The sequence below is a fragment of the Triturus cristatus genome, chromosome 2_1 (genome assembly GCF_964204655.1).
Source record: "Triturus cristatus chromosome 2_1, aTriCri1.1, whole genome shotgun sequence".
NCBI classification, from domain to species: Eukaryota; Metazoa; Chordata; class Amphibia; order Caudata; family Salamandridae; genus Triturus; species Triturus cristatus.
This window is the reverse complement of record NC_140581.1, coordinates 738,835,354-738,860,927: the sequence shown is the minus strand read 5'-3', so window position 1 is coordinate 738,860,927 and position 25,574 is coordinate 738,835,354. Positions and strand designations below refer to the sequence as shown.

General features: G+C 45.5%; 1 protein-coding gene across 1 annotated transcript in view; it reads left to right on the top strand.

The window, feature by feature from the left end:
• The window catches only part of PPIC (peptidylprolyl isomerase C), a 98,438-nt gene extending 73,168 nt beyond the window's left edge, over positions 1 to 25,270 (top strand). The window contains exon 5 of the mRNA XM_085632675.1: positions 24,990 to 25,270. Within this exon, the coding sequence (XP_085488801.1) occupies positions 24,990 to 25,124 (135 nt within the window). The 3' untranslated portion in view covers positions 25,125 to 25,270. The remainder of the gene's footprint in view (positions 1 to 24,989) is intronic.
• The last annotated feature ends 304 nt before the right edge of the window (positions 25,271 to 25,574 follow it).

Here is a 25,574-nt window from a genome sequence, read left to right as displayed (position 1 = left end):
TATTCCCTTGAACTCTTAATTGTGTTATCCTACGGGACAGGAATACAATCAAGCATGTTTGACTGATTTACACATCCTTTGCACCCTCGTAAAGTCACTTTAAGTTATCACGTTGACTATTTTATTGGCAAAATACAAGAGTGGGAGGCAGTGCTAGTGAAGCAGTAACATGATATAACCCAGGCTATGGCATCTCTGAATATTCTAACTCAGATCAGAGGTTGAATAGGTGGGAATAAGGAATCTAACAGAGGAATACAATTTAACACATGACTGATTGGTAAAAAGCAGGGAACGTACCACGCTTGTGGATATAATTAATTTGATTATAGTTTATGCATTTGTAAACACACTCGTCACTTCTTTTTGTATACAGTGCGACCATTTCCTCTAGGATTTTCTTTTTTCAAGGATGGAAAAACACCAAAGTATGAAGAGTTTCAGTGCCTGGGAAATTAGGGTGCTTGTGACAAATTTGCGAATTTTCAGACCTTAAAAAAACTCTGGGATGTAATTGGTTCGCCTACCTTGTGAGGTCAATGGGAGCCGCAACTGCTAAAAATTCCGATGAGTAATGTGATGAAACCATAAAGATACGGGAGTGAGCATGTGGTCCTATCAACAGAACAGCCAAGAACTGGAACTTTTGAAACAGTAATACAAGAACTTTATTCAGTGTTAGACACCAGAAAGGCATTAAAAGAATTGGGATAAATTATTTGATGTGATCAACCCCCACAGTTGGAAGTTGGTTAAGTCCAACTCCAACACACCTGTAGATAATGAGGTTACCTCGATTAAGACAAACCCCTGGGACATGTACATATACCAACTTTACTTATTCTCTGTATCTTGAGATGGGGTATTGACCAACAAATTCAAGATACCACACCTTACAGAACTGAAGGGTTCCTCAGAGCAGTCTATAGTAGTAATGCCATATCTGGGCTCAGACTCTGTATTCTCATGTGTTGAATGTGGGCAAATATTTTCTATTCCTTTGAGCAGGTCAAAAAACATTAAACGTCACTGCATGACGCAAAGCGGCACAAACTTGATGGACGAACACTGTTTTAGCACCAAAAGTTGGTGCAAGCTCATCACAAAAAACTGAGTCATTGAAAACCATTCCTCCGGTTAACCTATAGAAAGGGAATGTAAGTGGGTAGCAAGAGTCGACACAAAGCCAGACCTACTAAGCTAGCATTACCTGGCTGTGCATCAGATCCTAACACCAAACTAAATCAGCAGCAAACAAGAGACAAGCACAACATTGCATTGAGTGCCACTCCTCATCAGTGGAATTTTCATGCAAATACAAATTTCATTGAAATGGGTAAAATATGTTAAGGCAGGCTCACTCGTACACTTCAGAGCAATGCTTAGTATCACTCTAAATGTGCTTTTTTGTACCAACGCCACCCATGACATAACAGGTTTGCAAATATAAGAAAATCTCATAGAGATGTCTAGCCGCAGATTCCTTCCCTTATAGTTCTACCCAGGCACCAGACTGGATCCGGAATGTTTCCACAGCAGTACCTCTGCTTGTCGAGCGATTCAGTAATGACATCTACAAGATCTTTCATCGTCAGAGTCCATATAAGCCCTCCCCCGATGCGCTGATGTCAGTTTCTTCCCCTTACTCGCTGATCCGGTGAGCGGGACATCTGGCCATTTTTGGCCTACCACGACCTTTTCTAGATATCTTCAAGGTCTACGATGTTGACCCCGTACCCTCATCCTATTTGCATATAGTGTCTAAGCACGCACCCGAATGGTGTGGCTCGTGTCTTCAGGCTTGGTAGTTGGCATTGCTGGAGCACCACATGACCGTTAGCAGCGTGGTGGTTGACCGCTCCTCATTGGTCTCTTATTCTGAAGACCGCTCGAGGGCCAGCTCCCAAAGTCCTTTGTCCTCACTTTCGCCTGGTAAGTCACGCCATAGGCTGTTGGTGTCCTGGCCTACCCAACTTTACCGTGTACATGCGGTGTCCGTGACTCACCTCCTATTCCTCCAATTTCTGAGTCGCAGCAAGAATCTTGGCCTCTACATCCGGTGTTTCCCAGCACCAAGGCAACTCTAGTTCAGATGAGAAAATACTATTCCTCCATGCCATCTTTGGCTCTCAGCCTCCCTCTGGTGCGCTTCTCGGCCTCAAGGAGGTTGGTGTGGCGTCGACGGACTACAAACTGGCGGGACCTCCCTCGGTGTCAGCGGGGCCCACTAAATCTGTGATCGACTCCTCAGCTCCAATGCACAGCCCTTCAGGGTTCCTACCTGTGATGCCTGTGTTGGGTCCGCCGACTTTGGCGTTGACGGCACAATAGCCCCTACTTTCCTCTCCTCCCCAACTCCAAGGTGTCACTTTCTCTACGTCTGAAACGGCATCGGTGGAACAGTTCACTTCGGGCTACCTTTCTCCGCCTTTAGAAGGAGCCCCCTGCTATTTTCTCCTTGGCACACCGGTATTTTGGTGATATGGATGATCACAAGCCTGAGCCTTCTCCAGAGTTTCATTGGGCTTCTGCCCTTGGTGACAATAGTGGCCTTGACTCTTCCCCATCCAAGGGCCTATTTTCTCCTCTTCACCTCGCTTCAGAGGCTTTTGTTTGATATGTTTTCTTCTTCCAGCTCCACTTTACGATCTCTTAATACAGCTGGTGTCTTGGGCTGTTTTTCTCATGTGCTGTGTGATTCGTCTTGCACCTTCTTCGCTCCGTTCCTGATGACTCTATCAGCTGAACCAGAATGGCCCTCAAGCGGCTACATTACTGCTCTTCTTTATGGCATGGACGCCACAGATTCTGTTGGACGGGCCATGGCCTTTACAGTGGCTCTTTGTCGGCTTGCCTACCTACGTACCTCTGGCTTTTCTGAGGCTGTTCAGTCCCCCTTGGTGGACATGCCTTTCGATGGTCAATATTTGTTTGGCTCACAAGCTGCCTCCGTTTTACGCCATTTCTGGGATAGTATGAGTGGAGCAAAATGTTAATCCCTCACGGCAATACCGTTCCCCCCCCCCCCCCCCCCCCGCACTCAGTCTGGCTGGATATTGTCTCCTTCATTTCTTTCTGTGTGAGCCGTTATAGGGCAACATGAGTTGGCTTCCTCTTTTCACTCATCCTCCCACGTGCTGTCCAGTGTGGTGCCCAGCCCCGGCAGGTATTTTCTTTTCTTGCATTCTTACCCCGTTGAGGACAGGTTGTGGTCATTGGTTGTTTCTGGGATGCATCTTAATTTCTGACCCGGTTTGATTTCTACGCCAGGGTCTGCACAGTGTTCTTTGTTTCTATCTAAGTTCTGATTGGGGTGTTTTCATGGTATTATGTAGATGCACTGCTGCCTTGTTCGCTGTCCTACAGGGCACTTTGTCTGTATGCTTCAATATAGGGGACTCCGCATGTGTTCGGGGCACCTGTGCAAGTTGGAACATGGTACACGGAGGTCCTTCTTGTTCCCTCCCCCCCCCCCCCCCCCACATTTTTTTTTTTTTCTGCACTGCCCAGGGGGGGGTTCTCTCCTTCCACTCTGTCTGGTACCGTTCTTTCCTAGTGGAGGCAAGGGAAGGGGCATGGTTCTTGACCTACAGTTCTTTGTCTGGTTCTGCCCTTAGTGGTGTTCCTTCTTTCTCTTTTCTGGCATTAGTACTTCTTGTGCTAGTTCTTGCTATAAACGGACGAGACCAGCCCACTCTTTCTTTCTTAGATACCTTGTGACCATCCCTTGTCTGTATCTTGGTATGGGTGGCCATCTCGGCTGCCCTACCTCTTCTACGCCTCTGCATGGCTTTTTTTCCCTTCGTTACTGCCATGCACGCAGCTGTAGTTGCTTTCACATTTTGATCCGGGCCATTTCCATGATACCTTCGATACCAACCCCAACGTTTCGTTGCTGACCTGACTGTTCTTCTGTGTGCCTTCTACCCTTTTGAGGGTTATGGCTAATTTTCACCTTCCATTCTTCTCTGACAATGGCTCCTTACCTGTCCACTCTGGGTTGGATCGTGCAGAGGTTTGTGATCCATTAGTAATCTTTCCCTGGGAAGTTTCTCCATTTCTTGTGATTGTGGCTGTGGTTCTAACCCCTTTGGGGGTTCGAACTCGCTTGTACTAATAAGCATACAGAATATGATCTTGGGTGACGTTGGGATTCTCATTCATGTTGTTACCTGGCTTGTTGGCCAGGCACGGGTTGTCCTGTGCACATGGGGACTTTACTTTGCTTCTGGCCTTCATGCTTCTTAGGCTGTAGCCACTGCCTCTATCTGTTACGTCAGTTATTTACTCTGGACATTTGGTTTGACCTTCATTTCTGGCATTGGTCTTCCAATACTAATATCTGTTACAATGTTGATTGGTTGTCTGAATAGGCTTTCCATGTGTTGGCCCTGTTCAACTCGAACCTTTTTCCAGTCCTCTATTTTGGTCTTATTTTTCTATTCTAGCACGGCTTTTCTTCCTCTGCGGTTTTTGTTTCAATCATCTCTCAAAGTTCAGTCGGTAGGGCTGTTTCTGTCTGCTCCCTTGGTTTGCTGGCGTGTGTGACTTCCACCCCACCCTCTCCATTTAGACAGGACCATGTGGCTGGTTTCCAGCTCACCGTTGTCTCACCTTCGCCCTGTGGCCGCTGTTGTGGTAATTTCTATGTACCCTTCTATGGCACATATTCTTGTACAGTGTGATTTCTGTATATATATATATATATATATATATTCACTGAAAAAACCATAGGTTTCAGGCACGTTATAGTTAGGAATTAGCATTTAAAAAACCTTAGAAATTCACTGAAAAAAACATAGGTTTCAGGGGCGTTATAGTTAGCTGGACTTTTCACTCGTACAAAACCATTGAAATTCCCCCGTTATAGTTAGTTCAGCTAACTATAACTCGCGCGCCCGCAATGCACTGCTGATGACGTCACATATTACATCACTCATGACATGGTCAGTGACATAACTCATGACATCACTGATGACATCTCAAATGACATCACTGATGACATCATCCAGTGAATGTGTGTTTTTCTGAAAATTACATATGTTTTATATATGTATATCTCAAGGTCGATGGAAGAATAAATGGGTATATAAGTGTCTAAATGGATGATTTGTTTTTGAAAAATTGATTGTATAACTGACTGATTAAGTGTATCTTAGTGAATACATGGCTTAGTGAGTAATGTTTAAATGTGTAAATATCTGTATCAGTCTCTCACTTTGTGTATAAGTGGCTGCATGGGTTGGTGAGTAGCTACATGAGTGTCTATATAGGTTATTAGTTGGTTTTTTGAGTATCAGTATGAGTGTCTGAGTGTCTGTATGGTTCGGTGGGGGTATTACGTAGTGCATAGGTGCATGAATGAGTGACTCACTGTTTGTATGTGTTGAAGACAGCATGTGTGCAGACATGTATGGGTGGATGAGTGTGTGCACGGGTGTGTTAGTGAGTGATAGACTGTCTCAATAGTGTCTTTATGAGTAACTACATATGTTTTAAACTAGTATATGTGACTATTGGTGTATATAAGTGAGTATATGTGAGAGATTGAAAGAGTTCCTGTATGAATAAGTATGTGTTTCTATAAGTGATTGTTTAAAAGACTAAGTATGTGTAAGTTTCTGTAGAAGTAAGTGTGGTGGTATGTGTATAACTGTATATGCAAGTAAATGGATGTTTGATTCTTTATTAGCATGAGTGACTATGTGTGTGAGTACCTCTATGGATGAGTGGCGTTGTGTAACAGGATGTATAGGTGTATGAGTACATATGATGAGTGAGTACATGTATGAGTGACTGTATAGGACTGTTGGTGAATGAGTGGATGTGTATGTGGATCTTAGAATTACTGAATAGGTTGTTGTAACTGGTATTGGTTGTCCATTGTTTTGAACATTGTAGTTTCTATTTTTGAATGTGTGTATCAAATGTTATATTAGGGGAAGAGGAGGTCTGCCACTCTATCACAAGGATGATGTCATCAGTGATGTCATTAGAGATGTCATCAGTGATGTCATGAGTGGTGTCACTGACCATGTCATGAGTGATGTAATATGTGACGTCATCAGCAGTGCTTTGCGGGCGCGCAAGTTATAGTTAGCTGAACTAACTATAACTGGGGAATTTCAATGGTTTTGTACGAGTGAAAAGTCCAGCTAACTATAACGCCCCTGAAACCTATGGTTTTTTCAGTGAATTTCTAAGGTTTTTTAAATGCTAATTCCTAACTATAACGTGCCTGAAACCTATGGTTTTTTCAGTGAATTTCAAAGGTTTATTAAATGCTAATTTCTAACTATGCCTACAGAGAAAGGACATGTGAAGAAAGAAGAAAAAACGCACAGAAAGAAAAAAAGAAATGCAGAAAGAAGCAACAGAAGTCCTCAAATACAAAGAAAAGTGCAGGAAGAAGGATAACGTGCAGAAAGAACAAACCGAAGAGCAGAAAGAAGCCTTGTTGCAAAATCATCCTGTACCCTCAACTTTTTCAGACGGATACTGGTGGTAACTGAGTCTGACTAACCAGTCCTAGAGCCAGTGCTATGTTAAAAGACACTCCGAATACAGTGAAAACACCTACATACACTAGGTAACACTATGCGTTGGGGTCCCCCCTGTGATCAGCATGACCTCCTCTGTAAGCCCCTAGTATATAATAGGGCAGGGGAATAAAACTACCTCTTAAAACGTGCCACAGGGCGTGTTTGCACACGTCACCTCAGGCCCCGTCCTCTCACTTCCCCACTGTGTAAACAAGCCCTGTGGCCGTTTTAAGTTGGGAGATTAAGTCCCCTTGAATCCTGAGGGTCCCTAGGGTCCAACTAGACCACTAGGTACCTCCAGTAAGCGCCACAGAGCTGCGTTGCAGAGAGGTGTAAAAAGTGGCACGGCCTGGACCACCTCTCTGCAACGCAGCTCAGTGGAGCTTACTGGAAGCACCTGGTGGGCTAGTTAGCCCCCAGGGGCCCTCCGGATTGAAGGGGAATTATTTCCCCAACTAAAAACGCGCCATAGGGCGTGTTTGCACACGTCACCTCAGGCCCCGTCCCCTTCCTTCCCCACTGTGTAAACATGCCCTGTGGCCGTTTTAGTTGGGAGATTAAGTCCCCTTGAATCCTGAGGATCCCTAGGGGCAAAATAGCCCACTAGGTACGTCCAGTAAGCGCCATTGCAGAGAGGTGTAAAAAGGGGCACGGCCTGCACCACCTCTCTGCAATGCAGAGCAGTGGCACTTACTGGAAGCACCTGGTGGGCTAGTTGGGCCCCAGGGTCCCTCAGGATTGAAAGGGAATTATTTCCCCAACTTAAAACGCGCCACAGGGCGTGTTTGCACACGTCACCTCAGGCCCCGTCCCCTCCCTTCACCACTGTGTAAACGCGCCCTGTGGCCGTTCTAAGTTGAGAGATTAAGTCCCCTTGAATCCTAAGGGTCCCTAGGGTCAAACTAGCCCACTAGGTACCTCCAGTAAGCGCCACAGAGCTGCATTGCATAGAGGTGTAAAAATGGGCGTGGCCTCAGAACACCTGTCTGCAACGCAGCTCCCTGGCGCACACTGGAGATACCTGTTGGGCTAGTTGGCCCTCAGGGACCCTCAGTATTGAAGGGGAATTAATTCCCCAACTTACAACTGGCCAGAGGGCGCATTTGCAGAGTTCTGCAAGGAGGGGGCGTGGCCTCCAGCGCGATGCCAGTCTTTTATTTATTTTATTTTTTTAAGAGGGAGGGCTAGGTGGCCCCCCCTTCTTTTTCTAATTTACTGGCCCTGGGGATCCCATCCCCCAGGGCCTGCACCCTGATTTTTTTTTTTTTGTTGAAAATAATAAATTTGGCCCTCCCAAGGCCTTAATTGGCCCCGGGGACCCCAACCCCCGGGTCATGCCATTTTTTTAAATTTAAATTCTTTAGAAGGGGGCTGCGTTGCCCCCCTCCTCAGGCCACTTATGGCTCCGGGGACCCCATCCCCCGGGGCCGGCCTTTATTTTGTATTACTTTAAAAATATATATATTTATAGAAACGCCTAGGACATGCTGGACAAACCGTATGTACCTATCACCATGACGATTTGCGTGATATTCATTAAAAGGCGACTATGCATAGAATGAATCCACATGGAATGTATTTACACCGCTAGTGAAGCTCTGACGTGTCTGACGCCCTACCGTGCCTAATCCCGGTGCCCCCGCCGGTGGGTACTCTCCAAGTAGACACCCTTGTCGTTTATTTATACAAACATGGGTAGCTATTGACGGGCACATTTAATATACACGCACACCAAGCCATTCAAAGGGGATTCGACAAAAATTCGACCAAACTATGCAAGAAACCCACCTCACGGTTAATCAAAAACACATCCACCGCCGGATGTGTAATACTTTTTATTTTACTCTCTGGAAAGGAGACGAACCTCACTTGAGAGACACAGCGTGCTCCTGGCTGAGCCCAATGCTGTGTTACACCCACCAGTGCCCGCCGATTGCCTCACACCTCTGTGTTGCATTCCACCAGCTAGTGTGTATGCTATGACACTCTCTAGCTCATGTGCACTGTAACACCACCCCGTGAATATGTCATGCCACACTTTCCTTCGCACGGGTTATATTGCCCCATCTAACGTCCCTTCCTCAATGTGTATGTTATAACGCACAGCGCTATGCCATACATATTACAATCTGGGATCCATATCTTTGTCACAGTGCATATCCAACGTTACACTCCCCAGCACATATTTTATATTACAACTTTAGAGACTAGTTCTGTTACACAACACTGCCCTGTGCATATTACACTCCAAGGCGCATATCGCATAGCACACGCTAGTGCCTGTGCTATCGCACGCTCTCCAATGAATCTGTATTGCATATTATATTTCACGCCCGGTTCATCTTATATCACACTTTTTGGTGCATAGTTTATACCATATACTACATCTAGTTTTCATTTTCAATCGTGCTCTCAGGACTATGTTCTATATAACACTGCGTCCACCTACCCTTTTCACGGGCATTACATTTTGGGATGGGGGTGGAGGGTCAGGGGGTGTTTCTGCCAAGTGAGCCCGGAGTCACAGTCACAAACGTCCTCTTCTTCCTGAATAAAAGTGAGATTATGCTGCATACTTGTTCATATTTCAAGTAGTTCGCACAGACACACATTTTAAAAACAATAAAGTTCCTAATACCCACCTTCTCTGAACAGTTAGCTTGCTGCCCCATTCACCTCCTCCCTATCCACTGTTGTCTGAATCCATGGACTAGCCTCCTCCCTCCTGCCATGCATGGTCTGATGTGCTGCCACTGCCCTCCATTTAGCATGATGTACCAGTCCACTCCTCCTGCCCTCCATTGCCCAATTCTATGGCCCATCATTGACCTCCTGCTTAGCCTCTGTGCTTAGCTTGCTGCCCCTATTCTCCTTCCCCCTGCCCTCCGATGTCTTTGTGCATGCCCCTGCTCCATCCTTTTTGCCCACTATGTTCCATGGACCTGCCACTCCTATCTACTCTGAGTGTTCTGTTGAGCTGCCACTCCCCTCCCACCTGCCTAGCATTGTCAGATTACTGTAACCTGTCCCTGCCACCTCCACCCTGCCTGTCCACATGCCATGCCCCTATCCCCTTCCTCCTGTCCTCCATGGTCCATTTTACTCCCACACCCTTCGGCCCTCCCTGATCTGTTGTGCTGCAACTGCTCCTCCTGCCTGCCCCGCGCGGTCTGTTGTGAGGCCCCTTCCCCTGAACTCTCTTGTCTGTGCCCAGGTCCTGACCCTCCCTTCTATCCTCCATGGTCCTTTGTGCATGCCCCTGCACCCTCCTTCTTGCCAATCATAGCCATTGTGCTGCCACTAACCCTCCCGCTTGCCATGCATGGTCTTCTGTGCTGCCATGGCCCCTCCCACCTTCCCTGTGTGGTCAGCTAGCTGCCCCTGACCCCCTCCCACCTTCCCTCCATGGTCTGTGTGTATGCCACCATAGTCTCATTGTTGCGCTCCATGGTGTGTCTTGTTTCTAGTGCCCATCCCGCCTGACCTCCATGGTCATCTTGCTGCTCCTGCCCTGCCACCTTGCCCCCAGCCCTCTGTTTCCATGTGCAGACCCCCTATTCCCTCCCTCCTGGCTTGTCTGTTCCATTTTAATGCCCCTTATCCGTCCCTCCTGCCCTTTATGGTCTGTTATGCTGCAGCTTTCTCTCCTGTCTGTCCATTATGGTCAGCTAGCTACCATTGCCTCTTTCCCATCTGTTCTCTGTTGTCCATGTGCATGGTCCTGTCCCCTCCCTATTGCTTTCTATGGATTGTTGTGCTGCACTCCCGTCCCGCATGCGCTGTGTGGTGTATTGTGCTTCTGCAAACCCTGATGCCTGCCCTGTAGGGTCAGTTTGGTGCACCTCTCCATGTCCCTCCTGTTCTCTGTTATCCGAGTCCATGTCCCTACCCCAATTCCTCCTGCCTACCATGATTCAATATACCATACTTGCGAACATTTTGAACTTGGTAAGAGGGAGATTTTGAAAAAAAACTGGGGTATTGATTTTCCCCTTTGAGTTACATTGGAAAAGAGGAGATTGTAGACAGGAGACAGATCAAATAAAGCCCATTTGAGCTTAAAAACATTGGACGTTTCCTGGCTGAAACGGGTCTGTTGGCATGTATGGTTGTACTACCACTGCCTCTTCCTTCTGCCCACAATGGTCTATTATATTGCCACAGCCTCTCTTGCCAGTCCTGTATTGTTGGTTTGTTGCCCCTGCCCCCCTTTCCACTGCCCTCCATAGTCTGTTGTGCTGCCACTGCCCTTCCTGCCTGCCCACTGTGGTCAAATTGTTGCCTCTGCACTCTCCTACCTTCCTTCAATTTTCAGAGTCCGTGCCCCTGGCCTCTGCCTCTCAACAGTATCCTAATGAACAACTAGATTGCTAACATTCTATATTTATTACAAAAGTGTGGAACGCCTGACGTCATCTTGATGTAATCAAAACTGTAATACCTAGAGTATTTCCTTTAGAAATTACATACATGAGAGGGTCTTATTTGCATCAAAATTATGGTTAGTGCTCTAAAAAACTAAAATGAGGACATATTTTCTGAGTTTTCAAATAGCGACAAAGAACTTTTAAATTATTTGTAATCTTTATGTTTTTTTATCCAGTTGACCACTTGATTAAATGTTGCACCTTGGCGAGAGGATGTGGTGTTACTTCCAGAGCTGCAGACTTTGCAACTGGGGAACCAGGTTGGAGTTTCTGCTTCAGCTCAACATTCTGTGATTGTGGTCAAATCACTTAATCTCCCCATGTCTATAACCAAAATGAATTTGATCTTGTGTGATGTAACCAATGCTCATGTAAAGCATTCCAATACCTGACAAGTCTGCACTATATAAAACTGCAAATACACAAAAAATAAGTGTTTTGCACACTTCTGTCATTGGGCTACATGTGGGCTACATCTGGGTGATATTTGTGCTGCATTTAGGCTCTTTTGTGTCTGGTGGCAATCTTGGGAGATTTATTTGTTATGAAGTTTCCTAATTCCCTCATTTACTGCAGTCTCCTCAGTAGGAAATGCTTTCAGTTTTTTACTTTGATTCCATCAAGAAGGTATTCAGATATGTCACACATTTGCCATAAATTCTGAATGTTAGCACTCTAGTTGCTCATTAGATCACTGTAGTAAAGCTACTGCTCACCACGGAAGTCTGCTGCTGGTATTCAAAGTGCATGTTTCAGTCTGCATGTCAGAATTTGTTTATGAAATAGAAGAGGATTTGAGAAGTCAAAATGTGCCCTAATTTTTCTTTCTGCAGAACTAATCATAATTTCTATGGCAAAATGAACCCCCTCATTTTGTTCCTTTGTAAATTAAATGTTTTAAGAATTACCCCTTTATTCCAACCAAGATGGCTTCAGGTGTGCCATACGTTTGTCATAAGTAGGACTGTTAGCACTCTAGTTGTTCTTTAGAACACTGTGGGAAGCTGCAGTAGAACACAAAGGAATCAACTGACAGTCTCTGCCCTTGTTGGATGTACATGTTTTACTGAGAATGTCAGACTTCATTCTCACATGACTGAGAAAGATAATGTGAATTTACATAAAATATGCTGTCAGTTAGCTTATAGATCACCTTCCAAACCTCTGTGGGAAAAGCATGAGAAAATAGTTTTCTCTCAAACATGATTCATGATATCACAGCAGAAGGCTTTTTCACATGGTAAAATCACCTTAGAACACACCACAATTCCTAAAATGAGTATGGTACCATCAACAAATGATTTATAATGTAACTAAAGTCTTAAAACCTTCTATTAACTGCAATGCTTTTTAATGAGGTGCGATCATGTATATTAGTCCCAAGATGGCGGCCAACACTTCTTGGTTGAAGTGCTGACAGCCAATCAGATCTCACGATGAGATGTGTGGTTAGGCTCCGCCCAGATATATATGTGATTTTACTTTTGATTTTCTCAGGAACTACTCAACGGATTTACACCATTTAAGCAAAAGGCACATGCCTGACCTGAGGACTACCTCTTTGCCACATTTCAAGTAATTCTGTTCAGCCGTTCGGGCTGTACCTTCGACTAAAGGTCCTATGGGAAAATGCATGGGGAAAACGCGTTTTGGGACCCCCCTTTTTTCTCAGCCCCCGCTTGACGAATCACCCCGAGACTTTCAGGGTAGGAGCTGAGCGGAGCGCCCCATTTGTTTTGAAAATTTCACGAAGATAAGTCAACCGGCGCCAAAGTTATTCAAAATAGAATTTTCAGATTTCCTATGGGAACTCGGTCCTAACTATAACTATCTACTGGGAGGGTCCCAAAACGCGTTTTCTCCATGTTAATTTCCATATGAACTTTTGTCGCGGCGACAGCCCGAACTGCTGAACGGATTTACACCACATTTGGCAGAGAGGTAGCTGTTGTTCCAGAGTACACTCTTTGCTTTAAATTGTGTAAATCTGTTCAGTAGTTCCTGAGAAATTACAAAAATAAAAATATCGATATCTGGTGGCCGAGGAGGATTCGTGAACCCTCCCGAGCACAAGCTTCATTTTGATTGGCTGTCAACACTCCAAACCAGGAAGTGTTGGCAGCCACAAGAAAACAGTAAACAATAAAAAAACAAAAAAGAAGAAAAGGGGGCAGGGTAGAAGCACCCTGACCCCCTAGGCCTGCTCAGGGGGTCTCACAGGGCCCAAAAAAACATTTTTTAAAATATATTTTTGGCTGAATTTGCCCTGGGTGCGTGAATCTGGCCGAAACAATTAAAAATAAAATGAAGCTCAGACTCCCGTGCTTTGTTTCTGTAAGTCCCCGGGTAGGCCAGGTCCCGGAGGCAATGAGGAAATCATACATTGGGCCCCCGCAGTCCCAGGGACCTCCACCTCTCCAGGGCTTAGCTTATCATATGGGGGCCTCGTGGGCCCCCCATTCCCCTGGGACCGCCATTCCCCTGGGACCGCCACCTACCACGGTTTTTAAATTATTTTGGGCGGTGGGGCCTCGCGCCCCCCCCGGGAACACCAACTCCCTGGGGCTACATGATTTAAATGCGGGGGCTACGTGCCCCCCCCCCCCCGCAGCCCCAGGGTCCGCCTTCTGCCCGGGGACTACCACCTCCATGGGGCACTGTTGATTAAGATGTGGGGGTCCGTTGCGGTGCCCCGGAGACCACCACCTACCCGGGACTTTAATCAGTTGGGAGCAGCACCCCTCCTGGAGCCCTAGATGGCCCTGCGGACCCCCCCCCCCCCCCCCGGGCCGGCTCCTGCAATGTCCCAGTGTGCCCACCCCCGGTAATTGCCGTTTGCTATGGCAGGGTGGGAGTACGGCTCCCACCCTGCCATAGCAAACACTGCTTTGCTTCTTGGAAGCGAGAGCAGGAAATCTGCTTTTGCTTCCAAGAAGTAAAGCAGAATTGCTTTTGGGCAAAGGGAGCTGCATGTCAGCAGCTCTCCTTGCCCAAAAGCAAGGCCGACTCCCGCAGGAGACTGGGAGCCGGCTGGGACCATGGGGGCATTGGGGCTCCCCCGCGGTCCCCAATGTGAGGGCCGGCCTAGGGAATGGGGTTCCCTAGGGATGTTAGTGGCCCAGGGAAGGGGAGCCACGTGGCAACCCCTCCCTAAATAAAAAGAAAGAACAAGGCAAAGCCCCAGAGGATAGGGTCCCCGGGGCCAATAATGGCCTCAGGAGAGGGGCCGCGCAGCTTCCCTCCTTAAAAAAAATAAAAAAATAATTTAAATATGTGGCCATGCCCCAGAGGATGGGGTCGCCGGGCCGAAATCTGCCATGGGAGGGGGCCGCGCGGCCCCCTTTCCATAAAAAAAAAAAATGCTCAGGCCTTGGGGGATGGGGTCTCCAGGGTTCAAAAATAATTAAGGGAAGGGGGGGTGGCACACAGCCCCCTTCCAAAAAGCTAATTTTAAAAAAGCTGGCATCTCGCTGGAGGTCCCGCCCCCTCCCTGCACCATTGTGCAAACTCTCCTCCTGGCGCTGTCTGAATTGGGGATTAAGCCCCCTCAAATACTAAGGGTCCTTAGGGGCCAACTAGACCACCAGGTACCTCCAGTAATCCCCACACAGTGGGATTGCTGAGAGGTGGTCAGAGGCCACGCCCCTTTTTACACCACTCTGCTAATGCGCCTCTTGGCACACTGCTGGTGGGGCGATGAGGTACCTTTGTGTCCTGAGGACTAAAGTGAACTTCATCCCCCCGAGCAGTAGTGCACCAGGAGGCGCATTTGCAGAGTGGTGGAGAAAGGGGGAGGGCCTGTGTCCACCTCTCAGCAATCTGTGTGGGGCTTACTGGAGGTAACAGGTAGGGTAGTTGGCCCCTAAGGACCTTCACAGGCGAAAGGCACTTCATCCCCCTACCAAGAGCATGCCAGGAGGCGCGTTTGCAGAATGGTGGGCAAAGGGGGCGTGGCCTGCTATGAGAACTTAGGAATCCTGTTGTGTGGGACTTAATGGAGACAATAGGAAGGGTAGTTGGCCCCCAAAGATGTCCTTGGGGGCCGACTACCCCTCTTGTTACCTCCAGTAAGTCACACACAGTGGGATTGCTAAGAGGTCTTTGGAGGCCATGCCCCCTTTTCTCCACAACTCTGCAAACGCGTCTCCTGGCACACTACTGGTTGGGGACTGATGTCCACTTTACTCCTGAGGGACTTTGGGGGCCAAGAAGCCCTCCTGGTACCTCCTGTAAGTCCTACGCAGCGGAATTTCTGAACGCTGGTCAGAGGCCCAGCCCCCTTTCTTCACCACTCTGCAAACGCAACTGCTACATTATATTTAGAAATGATCATTTCAAAAAACCTTTGAAATTCACTGAAAAAATTATAGGTTTCAGGGAAGTTGTAGTTAGTTGGACATTTCACTCATACACAACCAGAGATATTCGGCCGTTATAGTTAGTTAAGCTAACTATAACTCACGCCCCCTCAATGCACTGCTGATGACATCACATATTATATCACTCATGACATGGTAAGTGACATCGATGATGACATCATCCATGTGATCTGACGCACCTCCTCACAGCCTAATATAACCTTTGATACAGCCACTCTAAAATACAGACTGCCATTCTCGAAACCATAGACACACCAATACCAGTTACTACATACCCACTCACTGATTCCTAGGTCTACACACACATCCACTCCCTCATCCATACAGTCCCTCATACATGCAGTCACTCATTAATACAGCCACTATGATATGCACCCATACAGACATTCACACACCGCCACTCACACATACTTACTCACACAGCTAGTCAGTCATGCAAAGAATCAATCACTCTCATTTACTCACCTACACAGTTACACACACCCCCTCACTTATGTATACAGATACTAACACATACTAACTCTGATACAAGCGCTGACACAGGCACACACTCCTCCATACAGCCATTCTCACAATCACTCACGCTTACATATAATCATTTATATACTCCAACACTCAAATATACTGCCTTTCACATACGTAGTTACTCGCACGTTCCACTGAGACATCCATTCACTCACCAACACAGCCATACACACTCACCCACCCACACAGCCCCTCACAAACGCACTCTTTAACCCCTACACTCAGTGAATCACCCACTCACACATCCATGCAGGGAGTCGCACACCCCACCCACCCACACAGACACTCAGGCACCCATTCAGGCATTTAGACAACCAATCACAAACCCATATAGACTCATGTAGCTGCTCACCAACCCAAGCAGCCACTTGCACACCAACTGACAGACTGAAACAGACATTCATACAGATTAGTCTGTCACCCATGTATTAGTAAGACATGTTTAATCACTCACTTATACAGTCAGTCATGCACCTGTTAAATCATCGATTCAGACACTCATACACCCACTCATTCTTCATTACACCTTGGCATATATATATAAAAAACATATTTAAACTTTTTAGAAACACTCAGCCACTGGATGATTTTATCAGTGATGTCATTTCAGATGTCATCGATGATGTCACTGACCATGTCATGAGGGATGTTATCAGCAGTGCATTGCGGGGATGCGAGTTATAGTTAGCTCAACTAACTATAACGGCTGAATTTCTCTGGTTGTGTACGAGTGAAATGTCCAACTAATTATAACGTCCCTGAAACCTGTGGTTTTTTTCGATGAATATATATATATATATATATATATATATATTCATTCATACCTCTCTATTTATATATGTCTTATACCTTCTTTTCTTTGGATTCTACGTTGCATAGTTCCAGAGGGCTTCCGTCTCTCACAAAGTGTTTCCTCTACCTCAGGTGGTCTATGGCCATGATTGTTGCTATTGCTTGCGATGCTTCTCTTCAGCTGTTGGTTCTGGCTCTCTGCCTTACCTCCTTCTATGGCTAGGAGCTTTGGCCCAATACTTTTAGCTATTGTCCTTAGCCTTCCGCCTCGGTCTCTTGGGTCGGTTGACCTTCCGGGGGGGGCATTGTAGTGCGATGTTTATATGGAGTGTTGTTTCCATTTGTCTTGTTCTTCTGTCATGGTACTTCTCCCATGTTTTTGCACAACTGCAGATTTGGTTCCGTACGGGGTTCTCTCCGAGTTGTCTGGAGAGATATTTTCTTCCTCACCCTCCCTTTCTCTCTTTTTCTTATGCAGACCAGATAGATTAGTCGGGGATCTTTCCTGGAATCGGTTTGCAGACCCTCCTTCGGGATGGTATTGCTTGGGTATCTTTTCTAAGGTGAGGAATCTGCGGCTGGGCATCTCTATCAGATGAAAAAGTTACTTACATTTGGTAACTCCTTATCTGGTAGAGACAAGACCTTAGCTGCAGATTCTTTACCGAACCACCCTACCTTCCCCACCCTGTGAACTAATTCTCCTGTTCTTCTTGACCCCTTCTGTGCACCCTCGTGCTTTTCGTTGCTTAAAATAAAAAAAAAAAACAGGAAAAAGGAAGACAAACAAACATTAATACTTTATGTAAGCTTCTTTCAAAAAGAGGTTTCTTTTCGGGCACACAGTTTTCATGGCAGTTTCTATACGTGCCCCCGTGTTTCAGCACAGAAAGTAGTTGCGGAAGAAACTGATGTCAACGCATCGGGGGAGGGCTTATATGGACTGACAACATCACATCCGCCGGACAACGTTGTTACGGAGTCGCTCAATGCCCTCTACCGACGTGCAGAAGTACTGCTGTGGAAATATATCTGGATCTAATCCGGCGACTGGGAATAAATCTAAGGTAAGGTATCGGTGTCTCTGAAGCTGCAACACAACACAGACCATAAGAGTGATTAGAATTCACTCCTGAATGTCAGCCAGTGATATGTGCCTCAACAGGCTAGCCCAAGGCTCTCTGATTTACTCATAATGATTCTCTGAGCCTCATCTCCTTCCTGAGATGTGCTCAGGTGCCTTCATGGTGACCTCCCACTGGATGAAAGAGCACCCTCTGCAGTATACAGAGGAGACCTGGTCCTCCACTCCCCCGCGTGTCCTACCCTGCATACATGAATGCAGCAATATGCAAATCTGTCTGGGGGGGCGGGGTTTCTCGACCTCCTCTCTTTCACCAAGCAGGCCCGGGACTCCCAAAATAGATCTGAGGCCCTGAGGAGAATCAGTTCACAGGGTGGGGGAGGTAGGGTGGTTCGGTAAAGAATCTGCAGATAAGGTCTAGTCTCTACCAGATAAGGAGTTACCAAATGTAAGTAACTTTTTCATCTGATAGAGATGCCCAGTCGCAGATTCCTCACCTTAGAAAAGATACACAAGCAATACCGCCCCGAAGGAGGAAGAACCCCGACTAATCTATCCGGTCTGCATAAGAAAAAGAGAGCAAGACCGCTTGGCTGGAAAGGGAGGGTGAGAAAGAAAACATCTCTCCAGACAACTCGGAGAGAACCCCGTACGGAACCAAATCTGCAGTTGTGCAAAAACATGGGAGAAGACGCCATGGCAGAAGAACAAGACAAATGGGAACAACACTCCATATAAAACATCGCACTACAATGCCACCCCACCCCCCACCCCCGGAAGGTCAAACGACCCAAGAGACCGAGGTGGAAGGCTAAGGACAATAGCTAAAAGTATTGGGCCAAAGCTCCTAGCCATAGAAGCAGGTAAGGCAGAGAGCCAGAACCAATAGCTGAAGAGAAGCATTGCGAGCAATAGCAACAATCCTGGCCATAGGCCACCTGAGGTAGAGGAAACACTTTGTGAGAGACGGAAGCCCTCTGGAACTATGCAACGTAGAATCCAAAGAAAAGAAGGTATAAGACATATATAAATAGAGAGGTATGAATGAAAAAATATATATATATATTCACTGAAACAAAACACAGGTTTCAGGGACGTTATAATTAGATGGACATTTCACTCATGCAAAACCAGAGAAATTCGGCCGTTATAGTTAGTTGAGCTAACTATAACTCGCATCCCCGCAATGCACTGCTGATAACATCCCTCATGACATGGTCAGTGACATCACCAATGACATCTCAAATGACATTACTGATGAAATCATCCAGTGACTGAGTGTTTCTAAAAAGTTTAAATATGTTTTCTATATATATATGCCAAGGTGTATTGAAGAATGAGTGGGTGTATGAGTGTCTGAATGGATGATTTAACAGGTGCATGACTGACTGTATAAGTGAGTGATTAAACATGTCTTATTAATACATGGGTGACGGACTAATCTGTATGAATGTCTGTATCAGTCTATCAGTTGGTGTGTAAGTGGCTGCTTGGGTTGGTGAGTAGCTATATGAGTGTCTCTATGGGTTTTTGATTGGTTGTCTGAGTGCCTGAATGGGTGCCTGAGTGGGTGTGTGGGGTGTGTGACTCCCTGCCTGGATGTGTGAGTGGGTGATTCACTGAGTGTAGGGGTTAAAGAGTGCATTTGTGAGGGGCTGTGTGGGAGGGTGGGTGTGTGTATGGCTGTGTTGGTGAGTGAATGGATGTCTCAGTGGAACGTGCGAGTAACTACGTATGTGAAAGGCAGTATATTTGAGTGTTGGAGTATATAAATGATTATATGTGAGCGTGAGTGATTGTGAGAATGGCTGTATGGAGGAGTGTGTGCCTGTGTCAGCGCTTGTATCAGAGTTAGTATGTGTTAGTATCTGTATACATAAGTGAGGTGGTGTGTGTAACTGTGTAGGTGAGTAAATGGGAGTGTGATTGATTCTTTGCATGACTGACTAGCTGTGTGAGTAAGTATGTGTGAGTGGCGGTGTGTGAATGTCTGTATGGGTGCATATGATAGTGGCTGTATTAATGAGTGACTGCATGTATGAGTGACTGTATGGATGAGGGAGTGGATGTGTGTGTGTAGACCTAGCAATCAGTGAGTGGGTATGTAGTAACTGGTATTGGTGTGTCTATGGTTTCGAGGATGGCAGTCTGTATTTTAGAGTGGCTGTATCAAAGGTTATATTAGGCTGTGAGGAGGTGCGTCAGATCACATGGATGAGGTCATCTGCGATGTCACTTACCGTGTCCAGACATCCAGTGAATGTAAACAGCGTACACACACACTGCACAGTACTGTATCCTCCATGTACTGTACCACTCACAGGCACACATACATCCAGCACTTGCTTTTAACACTAAGACACTGGCAAGCAATGTATCAATCATGTACTGTACCTCTCACATGCACACACACCCAGCACATGCATTTCTAATCCACACAATATATTCTTCATGTATTGTACTCATAAAGGACACATCCACCCAGTACATGCACTTATGCTGCAAAGCATTACATCCTTCATGTACTGTACCAGTCAGTCACATGCACCTCCCAGACATGCTTACACGATGCATGCACTAATCAGTATTCCATTATCCCTGTATACCCTTTACAGGCTCACATACACACAGCGCAGCACTTCACACCATTCTGATGTAGCCACGGGTAAGTTAAGCACACAGTAGCTTAACTTTTAAAACTGAGTCTGGAGGCTTCACTTCAGTAGCACTGGTTAAAAAGGGCCTGTTCACTCCTACTGATCACTAAACGGTATGCTGCTTCCACCTTGCTCGTTCTGCTTAACTCCAGGCGTAGGCACTAGACTTCCACCACTATGAGGGTAACACTGTGGGTGCCCCTCCCTGTCTAACAAGACCATAATCCATTAGACAGACCTATGTCATGGTGCACACACTTGATCCGTGTTTGTCTATAGCAATAAAAATCAGGCATCTAGAGATCAGTACACTTGGGCACTCTGGCAGGGGTGTACATCTATTACAATGCAGAGGACTGTTCTGTCCTCACTGAGACTGAGTCTACTATCCTGTATCCCCCCTACGAGGGAGCCTTTGACCGCTCGGGCCATGCAACCCTGAGAGTAAAGGGCAGAATGGGTACTTGGCACAGATACTCCTAATCCATAGTAAGTCGAGGTCCAGGGCAACAGGAGTAAAAGACCTCAATACCCACGGTTGGAAACCTCAACCGCTACATGCCCCATGCCACTCTGAAAGGGGTTCTGACAATATTGTGTGTGACCCTTTCCACCCTGAAAGAAGACTGGGTTACTCCAGCCTTTGCTGTAATAAAATGTCCATAGTATGGGGTGGTAACTTTTGGATAAGGGCTTGTACATTATATACATTATTCCAGTTCAATGCTTGCTTTCTTTAGGGAATCAGAAAGCAAGCACTGAGCTGGAAAATCTTTGAGGGACATTAGAAGGCCTTCTCTCCCACTACAGAGTGGTGATAGGCATGTCCTACATTAGAGGCAAAACAGTAGAACTTGAGCAGGCTTCTTGCCTCTGGACTGTATTGGCAGACTTAAATCTGGCTTGCCAAACCTTCCCACAGTTGGCTCAGGATGCTGAAACCTACAAACACTTCACTGGCTTCTACTGCCTGAAGGAATCCAATTTACAGTTGATGTGCTGCTTCTAAATCTACTCAGATCAATGCTTCTAGTTACCTTGTTCAGAAATTCAGGGCAAGATTTATCAAAGGTGTTGTATAGCCCTTGGGCGATTGGGTGGCTTGGTATAGCTGGAGTACCGCAAGGCAGCGTAAATCGCTGCCATGCATTCCTCTGCCCTAGGGATGATTTTCATGGGTAGAGCGTGAGTGTTTGCATGCATCCACGCGTGGATTTTGGCCCATGTCCAGATTTACCATGAATGGTAGACCTGGGAATGTGTCAAAATGCTACGTCTTCCCAGGGTAGGAGGAATGAGGAGAAAGATGTTTATTTCTCCTTGTTTGTTCCTCTTTCTACATGTGCTGGATTATGGAGCACACATAGAAAGAGGAAAAAGTATTGGAGGATTGTTTTTTTGCAGTAAGGTGCCCCTTCCTGCACATAAAACATCTTGCTTGCAATGCAGGCCTCCTTGCACCATGGTGCAAGAGTGCCTGCATTGGCACTAGGCAGCACATAGTCCTCAAGGGAAGGATCTTGATGTGCCATAGAATGTTAAATATAGCGCATTCCTGCCCTCTCCATGTCACGCAATGCAGAGCAACAAGGTGTCTTGCTGCATTGCGTGACATTTTGATAAATCTGGCGCTCAGTATTTCCTGACGAGCAGAGAGATCTGAAGTGTAAAAGCCTGTAGAGCTTGCAAACATGTTCCTTTAAACTGTCCGTGCTCAGGCCCTGTAGCACTAGTCCGGGGAAGGAGGATAGATTGTCTAGTGGTAATCTGCATCCCGTCAGAGCAAAAATAAGTCTGTGGTAAATATATTGCTTCTAGCATTCCCCACTACAGAAGAACATATTAGCCAAAAAATTGACTTTACACGCCAACAATAAGGCCAATGTGCCCTGACCTTAGAATGAGTAGACCAACGTTAGTAGTGTGAAGTGTTGATTATTTGTTATCATACGTACCACTGAAAAGATGCAGGAGTGTTTTTAGCCAACATGGGCAAAATATCCCTGAAATGGATATCCGTTCTTTGGCTGGCAGTTCTGTAATCGCTGGTTGGCTAATTTTGCGGCAGTGGTATATTTCATGCTGTAAATGTTTGGAACGATGGGCCACATTTATTAAATTCTCACTCAACACAGTGCAGCACCCAAAGATGCTATGCTTCGTGAAAAGGAGAGTACAGGAGAGCACCATATATACATAAATATGGCGCTCTCCTCCCCTCTACCTTGCGCCTGTGTAAGAATTTTGTCGCCGAGCACCACACACACAACTTTACCCCATAGTGTTAGGGTGTATGCGCGAGTATAGCATAGGTTATGTACTGGAAAGGTACCCTTCCAGTACAAAATACTATGCCAAGACAATATTTAAAACTGTTCCCACTTTGTATGTGTGCTGTACATTGCAGCACACATGGAAAGGAGAAATGAAAACATTTCTCTTTTAAACACCTGCTTTCAAATGATGTTAATTTTTACGCAAAAGCAGGTCTCAAATCTTTGGTAGATAGGGGTTTGCGTCAAAAAGTATGGGTGTTTGCATGGGAATGCCCCTTGACACTAAGTAATGCAAATCTGTGTTTGACGCTACTTTACGTTACTTTTAGGCAAATTCCAGCACAAGAGTTTTATGATGGAAAGTAAATCCTAAAAAAACACATTTTGTGCTGGTGTGAATCACTTTTGTGATGCGCAAAATGCTGGTAAATCTGCCCCGATGTCTCCTAATGTCTGTGTTTTTTTACACGTAATAATATTTACTCCCAGCAGGATTGCCATACACCTTGCAGTACGGTATAGTGATGTCAGTAGATCTTAATGATATGTAGTGAGGCTGTAGTTGTTAAATCTGCTTCTGTGTATTTACCTCGTTTTTTCCCCTCTTTGAAATGTTTTTAAGTTACAATTTGTATAACGTTAACATTTTAGTTTAAATTTAATTTTCGACTTTTTGTACAGCACCCAAGCGTGATCAGTGCATGTTGGAGAGGAGTTATCTGGCCCTTAGAACCTTATTATCCTTGAACACTAGGTGGTAAATAGGTTGACTGCTTGAAAGTGCCAGGAATTCTTTAATCCTGGCTATGTTTGAAGGGTGGTTCACTAAATTTGCATGAAAGAGCGGTGGAGATATTCACACACCTGCTTTATGTAATTGCTAATTATGATTTTGTTTAGTGCACTTGCTCCAAGCTAGCATAGACCTGAGCATAATTATCTGGATGTAGGTAAAGAAGACCCGTTAATATTTCAAGTCAGGCATCTTACACCGCAAAGTAGACCTGTGCGTCTAAACTGGGTCTGGCCAGATGTCCACATGGCACCAGTACAACTGAGACTGTAGCATAATTGTGCCCTGCTGGGCACAAAATGCCAAGGAGTAGCACAACTGTTCTAACACTACACTTAAAGCTATCTTGGTTAAAAAGTACATTTCCATTGCCCTCCTACATCCCCACAATTCAGCTGGGATAAGGACATTGTAACAAAACCTCTTTCAGATAATATTTTGTGGGGAGCAGGACAACAACAAGTATTCCTTGTGAGGATTACAACAATCTTCGAGCCGCTCCATGAACTCAGTTTTTACTACTTCAAATTAGTTTGATCATCTCCTGCTGTGGAAGATTAAATTGTGCGCCCAACCACTTTACCGCAAAAGGTGGGTGCACAATTTAATTCCAATCAGAGTCTGAATGTTAGATTATGTTAATGTTTTTTAATGTATTTTATTAATTGAGGGAAAAGGGTTAAGTGGAAGGTAAGCAGTATTTCTTACCACTATAAAATCACGTAGGAATAGTCACAGAAAGTGCTACGCCTTAAGAATTAACTTGCCACTGGGCTTGATTTTCAACAGATTATTAGTTATTCCACCTAGCCAATCTGAAAGTGGCTGTCTGAATCCAGCAAATATATAAGCGTCTTCGCCTGCCTCTTCACGTTCCACAAGACTATCAATGTTTTTGCATCTTTGATTACACGGATTATGTATATGCAAGCTCCACTATCTATCAGATACTGCACTTTTTCTGCTTTTAATTGTTGTTTTTACATTGGGTTGGGGTATTCTACGTCCTCAATTGTATAAACTTCAATATTTCAATGTCTAAGCTGTTTGACAGTGTTTGAAATGGTGTAACATAACTTAGAGGTGGATACAAAATAGTTCAATTAAGTATGAAATAGAAGGAAACATTTGTATATAAAGTATCACTAAGATCCCAATAACGTCTATATAACAATGTAATAAAAAGCCTTCCACAAAGTGGTTCTTATGTTTTTTTATTTACTAACTGGCGCTGCCCAATATAGCTGGCCTTGGTTTACTGTATTGCTTGCAGTTGGGGTGAGAGTACCATAGAGAGAAAATAGTCAAGTTTGAATATTAGGTCACACTTTGAGCCCTGACATACGAGGATTAATAAGCGGTCCCCTGTGTGTGTAAACACACTTCTGACCTGAACCAGTCTGTTAGAGGAATTCACAATCAATAAGACTAAACTGAGTGATTAATTTATATTATCCCTTTGTTGTATTTTGATTAAAAGAGTCTAACTTAGTTTATTTTTTATTTTCGATCAGTCCGTGGTGCATTCGATAGAATTTCAACCGACAGATGAACAGGATCACCCCTTGCAAGACTGCGTCATTGTTAACAGCGGAAAAATCAATGTGAGAGAACCTTTCGTTGTCGAAATTGACGAATGGCAGCACTAGCGGGCAGGAAGACCAGGAGCTCCACTCCCAGTGGCAGAACTGATTGCTGCTTTTGTACGGTGCATACATCTTCGAGTTCCCAAACAAGTGGATCCCATGATAAAAATGCAACAAAATCTTATAAAACGATTTTCTTTTAAAAGAGATTTTGGTAGATGCAAGCTTTTTTGTTTTGTGACACAGGTAATATTGGGTGTAAATTCAGCCTCAGCCCGTGCAGGTAAGAGCGGTCGGGACGGATAGTGGGTTGGGTGGGTAGGAGGGGAGGGTGTTCCGACAGATGATGACGAGGGGAAAAATAATATATATTTTTTTCATTTTCCTTCGTTATCGTCCGTCGAAATCCCACCCGGTCCCACCGCCCCTACCAACACGGGTCGTGGCTGTGTAAATTGTGGTGAATGATTATTCTCTCCCCCTTACAGTTTTTTGATTGCTGCTAAACCAACA